General features: G+C 33.0%; 1 protein-coding gene across 2 annotated transcripts in view; it reads right to left on the bottom strand.

The window, feature by feature from the left end:
• LOC124440254 overlaps positions 1 to 11,657 on the bottom strand; it is a 40,654-nt gene extending 28,997 nt beyond the window's left edge. Inside the window, exons 1-18 of one of the 2 annotated variants that reach the window (XM_046990566.1) lie at positions 11,600 to 11,657; positions 10,153 to 10,216; positions 7,245 to 7,826; positions 6,282 to 6,875; positions 5,457 to 5,568; positions 4,829 to 5,046; positions 4,377 to 4,491; positions 4,068 to 4,285; positions 3,612 to 3,726; positions 3,303 to 3,520; positions 2,843 to 2,957; positions 2,534 to 2,751; positions 2,084 to 2,198; positions 1,775 to 1,992; positions 1,319 to 1,433; positions 1,010 to 1,227; positions 554 to 668; positions 245 to 462 (exon numbers count right to left, since the gene is read on the bottom strand). In XM_046990566.1, the coding sequence (XP_046846522.1) occupies positions 245 to 462; positions 554 to 668; positions 1,010 to 1,227; positions 1,319 to 1,433; positions 1,775 to 1,992; positions 2,084 to 2,198; positions 2,534 to 2,751; positions 2,843 to 2,957; positions 3,303 to 3,520; positions 3,612 to 3,726; positions 4,068 to 4,285; positions 4,377 to 4,491; positions 4,829 to 5,046; positions 5,457 to 5,568; positions 6,282 to 6,875; positions 7,245 to 7,826; positions 10,153 to 10,204 (3,556 nt within the window). In that variant the 5' untranslated portion in view covers positions 10,205 to 10,216; positions 11,600 to 11,657. The remainder of the gene's footprint in view (positions 1 to 244; positions 463 to 553; positions 669 to 1,009; positions 1,228 to 1,318; positions 1,434 to 1,774; positions 1,993 to 2,083; positions 2,199 to 2,533; positions 2,752 to 2,842; positions 2,958 to 3,302; positions 3,521 to 3,611; positions 3,727 to 4,067; positions 4,286 to 4,376; positions 4,492 to 4,828; positions 5,047 to 5,456; positions 5,569 to 6,281; positions 6,876 to 7,244; positions 7,827 to 10,152; positions 10,217 to 11,599) is intronic. The other variant, XM_046990565.1, reaches the window with a different exon arrangement.
• Positions 11,658 to 12,260: the final 603 nt, after the last annotated feature.

Here is a 12,260-nt window from a genome sequence, read left to right as displayed (position 1 = left end):
TCAAATAAATGATCAATCCTAGTAAGAATAACTTTGTTGTATGCTAGATATTGAAAAATATATTTAATGCTTCACGAAATACATATTAGATTTTAGTTGATGTGCTTTTAAAATTTTCCTGTTTTCAAAGAAAAAGACTATATTTCTCAAAAGTTGTTTCATTTCCTTTCCAATTTCTCTTGAATACATGCATGCAGTATAACGTGTAACGTTGCATAAATGACAAAAATCTTAACTAACTCACCATCATCGTCTAATATTTTAACTTTAGAAGAATTTCCTAAAATTACTCTTGAATTTGACGAAAGTGAAACCCTAAATTCTTCGGTTGGTTCATCATGTCTATCATTCACAAGATTAATCTGAACAACTTTTGGTCCAATTTCACCAGGTTGAAATGTAATTTCTTTATCAATACCAACGAAATCGTCTGTGCTTGCTGTGCCGAAACTAGAGAAGATTCTAAAAAATAGACAACAGTTTGTGTTCATAGATTAAACAGCAAAGACGATGATATTGTTTATAACCATCATAAATATTAGAGTTTGCCAACCTAACAGTGACTGGTCTAGTAACATTTCCATTTGTAACAGATATTCCAACGGCAACAGAATCTTTACTCTCTAATACTTCGTAAACAGGTCGAGTGAATTCAATGACTGGTGGAGCTAAAACAAAGTTATTGAAAATTACAATATTTGTTTCTTCAGTACTTAATACAAAACTTCAAAGAATAAAATTTTTAATTTTAAAGTTCCGTATAGTGTACGTCAAATAAATGATCAATCCTAGTAAGAATAACTTTGTTGTATGCTAGATATTGAAAAATATATTTAATGCTTCACGAAATACATATTAGATCTTAGTTGATGTGCTTTTAAAATTTTCCTGTTTTCAAAGAAAAAGACTATATTTCTCAAAAGTTGTTTCATTTCCCTCCAATTTCTTTTGAATACATGCAGTATAACGTGTAACGCTGCATAAATGATAAAAATCTTAACTAACTCACCATCATCGTCTAATATTTTAACTTTAGAAGAATTTCCTAAAATTACTCTTGAATTTGACGCAAGTGAAACCCTAAATTCTTCGGTTGGTTCATCATGTCTATCATTCACAAGATTAATCTGAACAACTTTTGGTCCAATTTCACCAGGTTGAAATGTAATTTCTTTATCAATACCAACGAAATCGTCTGTGCTTGCTGTGCCGAAACTAGAGAAGATTCTAAAAAATAGACAACAGTTTGTGTTCATAGATTAAACAGCAAAGACGATGATATTGTTTATAACCATCATAAATATTAGAGTTTGCCAACCTAACAGTGACTGGTCTAGTAACATTTCCATTTGTAACAGATATTCCAACGGCAACAGAATCTTTACTCTCTAATACTTCGTAAACAGGTCGAGTGAATTCAATGACTGGTGGAGCTAAAACAAAGTTATTGAAAATTACAATATTTGTTTCTTCAGTACTTAATACAAAACTTCAAAGAATAAAATTTTTAATTTTAAAGTTCCGTATAGTGTACGTCAAATAAATGATCAATCCTAGTAAGAATAACTTTGTTGTATGCTAGATATTGAAAAATATATTTAATGCTTCACGAAATAGATATTAGATGTTAGTTGATGTGCTTTTAAAATTTTCCTGTTTTCAAAGAAAAAGACTATATTTCTCAAAAGTTGTTTCATTTCCCTCCAATTTCTTTTGAATACATGCAGTATAACGTGTAACGTTGCATAAATGACAAAAACCTTAACTAACTCACCATCATCGTCTAATATTTTAACTTGAGAAGAATTTCCTAAAATTACTCTTGAATTTGACGAAAGTGAAACCCTAAATTCTTCGGTTGGTTCATCATGTCTATCATTCACAAGATTAATCTGAACAACTTTTGGTCCAATTTCACCAGGTTGAAATGTAATTTCTTTATCAATACCAACGAAATCGTCTGTGCTTGCTGTGCCGAAACTAGAGAAGATTCTAAAAAATAGACAACAGTTTGTGTTCATAGATTAAACAGCAAAGACGATGATATTGTTTATAACCATCATAAATATTAGAGTTTGCCAACCTAACAGTGACTGGTCTAGTAACATTTCCATTTGTAACAGATATTCCAACGGCAACAGAATCTTTACTCTCTAATACTTCGTAAACAGGTCGAGTGAATTCAATGACTGGTGGAGCTAAAACAAAGTTATTGAAAATTACAATATTTGTTTCTTCAGTACTTAATACAAAACTTCAAAGAATAAAATTTTTAATTTTAAAGTTCCGTCAAATAAATGATCAATCCTAGTAAGAATAACTTTGTTGTATGCTAGATATTAAAAAATATATTTAATGCTTCATGAAATAGATATTAAATCTTAGTTGATGTGCTTTTAAAATTTTCCTGTTTTCAAAGAAAAAGACTATATTTCTCAAAAGTTGTTTCATTTCCTTTCCAATTTCTCTTGAATACATGCATGCAGTATAACGTGTAACGTTGCATAAATGACAAAAATCTTAACTAACTCACCATCATCGTCTAATATTTTAACTTTAGAAGAATTTCCTAAAATTACTCTTGAATTTGACGCAAGTGAAACCCTAAATTCTTCGGTTGGTTCATCATGTCTATCATTCACAAGATTAATCTGAACAACTTTTGGTCCAATTTCACCAGGTTGAAATGTAATTTCTTTATCAATACCAACGAAATCGTCTGTGCTTGCTGTGCCGAAACTAGAGAAGATTCTAAAAAATAGACAACAGTTTGTGTTCATAGATTAAACAGCAAAGACGATGATATTGTTTATAACCATCATAAATATTAGAGTTTGCCAACCTAACAGTGACTGGTCTAGTAACATTTCCATTTGTAACAGATATTCCAACGGCAACAGAATCTTTACTCTCTAATACTTCGTAAACAGGTCGAGTGAATTCAATGACTGGTGGAGCTAAAACAAAGTTATTGAAAATTACAATATTTGTTTCTTCAGTACTTAATACAAAACTTCAAAGAATAAAATTTTTAATTTTAAAGTTCCGTATAGTGTACGTCAAATAAATGATCAATCCTAGTAAGAATAACTTTGTTGTATGCTAGATATTGAAAAATATATTTAATGCTTCACGAAATACATATTAGATTTTAGTTGATGTGCTTTTAAAATTTTCCTGTTTTCAAAGAAAAAGACTATATTTCTCAAAAGTTGTTTCATTTCCCTCCAATTTCTCTTGAATACATGCATGCAGTATAACGTGTAACGTTGCATAAATGACAAAAATCTTAACTAACTCACCATCATCGTCTAATATTTTAACTTTAGAAGAATTTCCTAAAATTACTCTTGAATTTGACGAAAGTGAAACCCTAAATTCTTCGGTTGGTTCATCATGTCTATCATTCACAAGATTAATCTGAACAACTTTTGGTCCAATTTCACCAGGTTGAAATGTAATTTCTTTATCAATACCAACGAAATCGTCTGTGCTTGCTGTGCCGAAACTAGAGAAGATTCTAAAAAATAAACAACAGTTTGTGTTCATCGATTAAACAGCAAATACGTTGATATTGTTTATAACCATCATAAATATTAGAGTTTGCCAACCTAACAGTGACTGGTCTAGTAACATTTCCATTTGTAACAGATATTCCAACGGCAACAGAATCTTTACTCTCTAATACTTCGTAAACAGGTCGAGTGAATTCAATGACTGGTGGAGCTAAAACAAAGTTATTGAAAATTACAATATTTGTTTCTTCAGTACTTAATACAAAACTTCAAAGAATAAAATTTTTAATTTTAAAGTTCCGTATAGTGTACGTCAAATAAATGATCAATCCTAGTAAGAATAACTTTGTTGTATGCTAGATATTGAAAAATATATTTAATGCTTCACGAAATACATATTAGATTTTAGTTGATGTGCTTTTAAAATTTTCCTGTTTTCAAAGAAAAAGACTATATTTCTCAAAAGTTGTTTCATTTCCCTCCAATTTCTTTTGAATACATGCAGTATAACGTGTAACGTTGCATAAATGATAAAAATCTTAACTAACTCACCATCATCGTCTAATATTTTAACTTTAGAAGAATTTCCTAAAATTACTCTTGAATTTGACGAAAGTGAAACCCTAAATTCTTCGGTTGGTTCATCATGTCTATCATTCACAAGATTAATCTGAACAACTTTTGGTCCAATTTCACCAGGTTGAAATGTAATTTCTTTATCAATACCAACGAAATCGTCTGTGCTTGCTGTGCCGAAACTAGAGAAGATTCTAAAAAATAGACAACAGTTTGTGTTCATAGATTAAACAGCAAAGACGATGATATTGTTTATAACCATCATAAATATTAGAGTTTGCCAACCTAACAGTGACTGGTCTAGTAACATTTCCATTTGTAACAGATATTCCAACGGCAACAGAATTTTCACTCTCTAATACTTCGTAAACAGGTCGAGTGAATTCAATGACTGGTGGAGCTAAAACAAAGTTATTGAAAATTACAATATTTGTTTCTTCAGTACTTAATACAAAACTTCAAAGAATAAAATTTTTAATTTTAAAGTTCCGTATAGTGTACGTCAAATAAATGATCAATCCTAGTAAGAATAACTTTGTTGTATGCTAGATATTGAAAAATATATTTAATGCTTCACGAAATAGATATTAAATCTTAGTTGATGTGCTTTTAAAATTTTCCAGTTTTCAAAAAAAAAAAATTCCTCAAAAGTTGTTTCACTTCCCTCTAATTTCTTTTGAATACATGCAGTATAACGTGTAACGTTGAATAAATGACAAAAATCTTAACTAACTCACCATCATCGTCTAATATTTTAACTTTAGAAGAATTTCCAAGAACTACAATTGAATTTGATGAAAGAGAAATAGTAAATTCTTCCGTTGCCTCATATTCTTTGTCATTTATCAGACTGATTTCCACAAACTTTGTTCCAGTTTGCTCAGGTTGAAATTCAATCTCGGTGATGCTATTATCAAAATCATTACTTCCAGCTGTGTCAGAATTTGGGATGATTCTGTTAGAGTAAGAGATGAAAAGTTTTTGTGATTGAGTCAAAAGGGGTGGGGTGGGGTTGAAATTGTCTCAGGATTTGATTGAGAGTTTAGTTGTTTAAGATTTAGTTGCTATAATATTCGTTGTCTTGCGTTCCATGAACTCTACACACTGGGTCGTGTCCTTTAGACACACATTTACTTAGACATGTGGGTACGTATAAACACGCTGAAAATATTAATTTAAAATCAACAACGAAATTCGAGTTTTCAGGCATTGATCGGTAATTAATAGCATGTTTCTACTTGTATTCGGCAAGAAACACACTGCCTTTATTCTAGATAACTTTGACATAACTTCAACAATCAATTTCTGCTTTAAATGCTTTTTTAAAAACTGATGATCAGTTATTAATAATCAAAAGACGTTTACCTGATTGTTACTGGAGTGTTCCTTTTATTGTTAAAGATGGACACACCAACAGTTACGTTTTTACTTTCAATTGCCGTGTAAATTGGCTGCGTAAAATTTACGATTGGTGGATCTACGTAAAATTAAATTAAAAAATTTAATCAGATTTTTCCATGTTGAGTTCACCAGTTGCATAACAATGCTGTTAGGTCAAGTGAAGCAAATAATGTCATTTTACGAAGAGATAAAATGAATTGATATAGAAACAGCTTAATGCCATAAAGTCATTGGTTTTCCATTCGGTGGAGTATAATTTTTACCATTGGGCATTGGTATATGGTAAATTACAATAGCATCCGTTTTTATTCTTAAGAAGATAATTTTTTTAACTTTTAGTGAAATTGAGTTTTTTATTAATTGCATTTTCCGGTACCGTTGTTTGTATATCTATCGCTACTCAAATTTGCAATATTCATACATATAATGCAATGAAAGTCTTCTGAAATCGAAATTTTACTTAACGCTCGCGATTCTATAACCCCATAAAGACTTCGAGCTTTGCCATTATGCTAAACTTGGTAAAAAGTTTCGCTCCTTAAATTCTGAGATAAAATGGATTCAGTGTTTGAATATTCGGATCAAAACATGACGAAATTTATAGGAGCTTGGACAATAAACTATCAAAAATGTTTTAATGAGATCAATTTTATTTTGTATGGGGAAAAAATAAGCTTATAAAGCACAAAGTAAAAGATTTCAAATTGTGTTATAGGTGAATGAAATCTAAATTCAACTTACTATGAACGTAACTAAATGTTCATCATATGACATACAAAACAGACATACCATTGACAAGTTGACAAACATCTTTTGCCATTTTTCTTGTTTTCGCCTCCAACTCATTGAAGGAGCTCAAAGTTATTATATATTCCGAAGTCTTAGCAATCTCTAATAGCTGGTCTTTTCTGACTGATTTACCAATTCCAACAGCAAACACGGTGATGTCTCTCTCCCTCAGTTTATCAGCTGCTTCTCTGAGAGGAATCAAGTCATTAATTCCTCTGGTAGTTTGCTCACCATCAGTGAACAATATCGCTATTTTTATAGCATCATCCCGCATTCCACTTTTTCTTGTAAACAATTGAGTATTGGCAACATCAAGACCTAGATCTATACGAGTCACATCACGGTAATGAGGCATTGTCCACAACTTTTTAAACCATGTTCTAAGATTTAAATTATCTTTGAATCGAGTCCATAGGTTTGCTTCTTTGCTGTACAATACAGCACCAACATGTAAAGCGTCAGGTGCGAATCCAAGGTACACAGAAATTGCTTTCATGAAAGTTTTCATTTTCAGATATCCAGCGTTATTAATGCTACCAGATGAGTCGACTATAAAGCCAACGTCCGTTTTGGTCTTGCAAATGGCAAGTTCATCTATAAACATCGAAGTAAGTGTTTGATAACACAACAAGCGTAGAAGCAATAGGTAAAGTTCACTTCAAAGAAAAAGGTTTGACGATAATGGCAATTTATAGAATGAATCATATAGTAATCTTTTGTTTACTTATCAACTTGACTATGTTCAACTTAGATACATTGCTGGTGGCTTAAAGGAAACAGAAATGATTCATTTACTGCCAGGTGTAGGATAATTGTAACAAACCAAACAATCGTTACTTCAACGATACCTGATAATAACTGTAACAGCTAACAGATGATACTAGTTGGTAATAAATTAAAGTTAAATCAAAATACATTTCATTTAATATTTCTGAATCTTTCTCAAAAATAACTTTTGTATACCGTGATAATGTGTTTGACAAATATCTTCGCCGATGATAGATGCCAAAGACGTCAATTCTCGAAAATTTTGCACTTGATACATGTTACTGCTTTCGTTTCTGATCATGCGCATTAGTTCGTCTTGTCGTGCAACATCACCGACACTAACCATGTACACTTTCGCTCCAACATCAGTCAGATTCTTTATTTGATGTTGAATATCATTTCCATTTCCTGGTATTCCGCTCGTAACAACCAACACAATTCGTGGTAAAAAAGATCGCATCCCGTTTTCTTCAGTAAAAACTCGTTTTTTAATCATTTGAAGACCTCTATCCACACTCCATTCTCCTCCCAGCGGTTTGACAACTTTATCCACAGCTTTATAGAACTTGAACTTATTTGCACCAATTTTGTTCAAAGCAATGACATCACTAACATTAGATCCCGCCAAAACAACGGACACGTGACTTGAAAAGACCGCGATACGAAAAAAGCGCCCTACGCTTTTAATAAAACCTTTAACAAAAGTCACGTCGTTCAATGACAGACTATCAGATGCATCGACAACTACAGCCAACTCTATTGGGGATTTGCACTTGCCTGTGTTGTATTAAAAGACACAAACGTAAAATACAAGAACAATCATCATACATTTATTATAAAACAACAGGATGAAAATGGATATGTAAGGAATAATCAAGGAGTTACGGAGAGATATTCAAAAGATTTAACAGGATTTTAGACATGCTTCTTAAAAGACGTTGGGTACATTATTATAATTCATTACCATGCAGCCGACAATTTTATAAAGTGTGAGTCATTCTCCGAAAAAAAATAAATACATCTCGAATTTATAGCAAATTCGTAACACGAATGACTCAATGAGTCTTAAAATGGATCTTTTATTCGGAGTATGTTTCTTATAATACATTATACAACAGCCCAAAATAAGACTTTTAATAAAGCCATTACGACAGTAAATTAGACATAAATAAAACTTAAGATATCTTAAGATAAAATGATAAATATTTACATACAAACATATATTGAGTTGCCTTGGGTGTTGAAAGATGGTTTAAGCTTAGATATGAAAAGACGATCACGAATCATAAGGTCGTAATTGTCAAAGGAAGAAGAGAGAATTAAGAAGTCATTAATATCGTGTACAAAGGAAAGTTTGTCTTTTAATGGAGAGATTCCTAACTGTCATTGGCGTCAATCCTGTCTTAATTGGGGGGGGAGGGACCATATTCATATATTCTGTTATGCCTGGTTAAGTTCTTTTCAAAAAAATTTCATTTTCAAAAGAAATCATCCTGGCATAACAGAATATATGAATATGGTCCACCCCCAATTATCGCAGGATTGACGCCCATGCTAACTGTTCCGATATTCTGGTGTGCAAATGACGTGTGGTTTGACCAATATACGACGGGAACAGTATCGACACTTAAATGAGTATACAACACAAGATATCAGAAACTTGCTAACCCTATCCCTGAAAGGAAAAAAAGAGGAGAGACTTTTGGAGGAGCGAAAGACAAAGTGAACGTTAGTATGAGGAAAAGCAACATTGCAGAGTCGAGTGATTTCAGTGTAAATCTGAATACATTGTAATCCGGTGAAAGGGAAGCAAAATCAATTGATTTTCTTTTGGGGTTCAAATATATTGTCGGGGAAGTGGTGAACATGACTGTCAAATATGTAAGAACGGAAGTTATTTAAGCGAGGTGAACAGTTTTCTAACAACTTCTAGTTCAGTATGAAATTGTTCATAGCATAGCTGAGATTGAAATTCAGTGAAAAAAATGAAACTATGGAAATTGGTGAAGTGAAAGTGGGTTTACGATAAATAGAGGTGGAAAACATACCGTTTGAGCGAGTTATTTTCACGTCAAGAAAGGGGAGTGTGCCGTCTTTTTCAAGTTCAGATGTGAAGGAAATGTTAGGATGTTTGTAGTTGAGATAGGTAAAAAAGAAATGTACGTGGTCCAATGATTGGAAGAGTAGAAAGCAACCCTCGACGTAACCTTGGTAAAGAAGGCATTTGAAAGTGGAGGGACAGTTGTGAAGCCATAACTTCTCGTTGAAGGACATAACCATGTTAGCAAAAAGAGGGCCTAGGGGGCTGCTCATAGCCACAACATCAATAAGTGATTACGGCAGTTGTTTCATCAACTGGGATGTTGGTGAACAAAGATTTCACATCAAAGCTTGCAATCACTATATTATTAGCGTTGATGTCCCTAAGGGATAAGGATAGGGTCCCCAAGTTTCTAAGATCAGGTGTTGTATACTAATTTATGTGTAGATGCTGTTCCGCGTCGTATGCGGTTCAAGCCACACGTCATTTGCACACCAGAATATCGGAACAGTTGGGAATCTCTCTCTTAAGAGGAAAACTTCGTCTTCTCCAACACCATCTGCAATGCACTCCCATAAAAGAAACACATCTCACTCCGCCGATTTTAATGACTTCTCAGTTCTCTCTTCTTCCTCTGACAATTAATACCTACAATTCATGAAAGTCTTCTCATATCCAAGCTTAAACTCTCTCTTAACATCCAAGGCAACTCAATCCCCCTTCACCTTCTTTAATATGTTGCCCCTTCTATTCTGTTCTGTCATCCAAACTTCCTTCATTCCTCTGATGTAATTTGACACCATAAAAATATATGCTTATGTTTAAAGCCTCTTGTAAATATTTATCATTATATTTGACGAAACGTCATTATTAAAAAAAATTTTTATTTTTATTTCTAATTTGTTGTCGTAATTAAAAGTCTTATGTTGAGCTACTTTGTTTATAATGAAAATCCGCTTTACACCTGGCTAATCTCTGGCCATGCACGATTACAGGATTGATGTGAAACATGTATTATTGTATAAGAGCAATTACTAACTATAAAAATCAATTTATACTCACGAGCAACAGTAATTCCAATGAATAATAAAACGACAATTTTCAATAGCGCCATGGATAACACCAACTATTAAAAAACAATCAATATGTCCATGTTAATTAAGTTTTTTAATTGTTGCGTATTTGTGAAGATCAAAATATCCTGGAGGTAAAGTTTCTGGATATTCGAAACTTATTACTCAGACAAGTTAGGGCTATGAAGTGCATCTTTTCCCAATCTGAACAAATTTTAGATACGGTGGTTGTGAAATCTAACGACCGATTCTCTATGTGTGCAATATGTTTCGGGTGAGCGACTTGAATTATTTACAATACCTCGTTGAAGACGCGCAAAAGTGAAAGCTATTTTTTCATTTTTGAATATCACTGTAAATTACCCCCCATTGTGAAAAAATTTCATTAACAACACAAATTTTTTCTGGAGTTTTCGAAGATTTTCCAGACCTGCCAATTCTCCCGGTTTCGCCGGGAGACTCCCGCTTTTGCTGCATTTTTCCCGACCTCCCGACAAAGATACTAAATCTCCCGGTTTTTTTAAAGCTTAGGCTTTTAGACGTTTGTTGGCATTTCTATTCATCGCATGGAAAGAAATGCTCGATGAATAGCATTCAAAACATTACGTATTGTAGCCGCGGTGCGCCGGGAACTGGGCATGACATTGATTTTCGTTTTTTCGTATAATTATGTAACACAAAATGGCTGCCAGTTAAAATTTTTGTGCATAACACTTGAGGTAATTGCCATTTGCCTAATAAATCAATCTAAAAATATGTCGTATACAAGAATAGAAATCTCCAGTTTTTTTGCCAGATCTCCCGGTTTTTCTGCATTAATCTCAAGGTTTTGCATTCCTTGGGGTTGGCAGGTCTGATTTTCACTGCTTGAAACGAGTTGAAAAATAGCTCATTTATAAAAAATAAGATAGGAATTATGAAGAAATTTTTCCTGATTTCAAAAATGACTTTGGCTCCTCTTTAACTACAAAGTCGCAACAGCCAGAATACCAAAGAATAACAACAACATGATATGGATAATTAACTACTGATAAAATGAAGTTAACCGAACATTTCTTACTACAAACTTGCTCATGCCAACCGCGTAAGTCTATTGCAGCAGTATTTAACAACCTCCACATAAAATATATAAACAATAGCGTGTATGTCAATTTCATCATTTCATCGCTCAATACACATCATCGAAATTGAAAATTTAGAAATTCGTACGTCATGCAATGTGTTAGAAATTAAAATATGTAGGGAAGTTTTGTTATAGAGAAATCATTTAATGAAATAACAGTGGAAAAAACACAGAAGACAACGCTAAAGATAAAATTGCGCGTCTATTGTCCGATTGCCTGTACATTTCATATTATAGCGAGTCTAGTACGACTTTCAAGTATTTCTAGTCATTGCATGTATTGCTTCAAAACGCAAAGAATTTTGAAACTTACCTCAGGATATACTCTAGCTGGAGAGATCCTCCTGACGTATCTGCCAATACAACAAAATAAAATTAATGTTATAGACAAGATGGTGACGCACCCCAGAGGTGTCGACACCCTACTCTCATTTCAAGAACGTTCTTATGGCAAAACAAACGTCATAGAAGTGTATTGATAACACCAACTTAAGTTCGAGAAGATTTAACCATATACTCAAAATATGATCTAGTATTTGAGAAAAACAAACTGTACGGGTTGAGAATTTTAAGCGATGGTCGAGAATAATAAAGGTTAATTCAATGCAGCTGCACTTTACACAAAAACGCAAAATGCTTGCACTCTTATTGAATGAGGCACACGCAGCTTTGTTAAGTTCAAAAGGTCACCCTTCAAAATCACAACAGTAAAGCGGTGATATTCTCATTGAAAATCACCGTTTTGTAGGAACGCTAACCCTGCTTTTACAACGAATTATATAGATAGAAATGACGGTGTTTTGGAGAAATAACTATCTTTTGTTCACAGCAGCCATCTTTTCTCAACAGCGCAGCAGTGCAATTTCCGCCATGTGGAAAAGCTTTCACGATTGAGAGCAACATGCACCCGAGCAGTTTCCTCTTTTCGTAAAATACAGTTGCATGGAAATAAGCCTTTAACAAAGCGTCGAGAT

This window comes from Xenia sp. Carnegie-2017, unplaced genomic scaffold, assembly GCF_021976095.1.
Source record: "Xenia sp. Carnegie-2017 unplaced genomic scaffold, XeniaSp_v1 HiC_scaffold_2, whole genome shotgun sequence".
NCBI classification, from domain to species: domain Eukaryota; kingdom Metazoa; phylum Cnidaria; class Anthozoa; order Malacalcyonacea; family Xeniidae; genus Xenia; species Xenia sp. Carnegie-2017.
The sequence above is the reverse complement of the archived record's forward strand: the minus strand, read 5'-3'. Positions and strand labels throughout refer to the sequence as shown.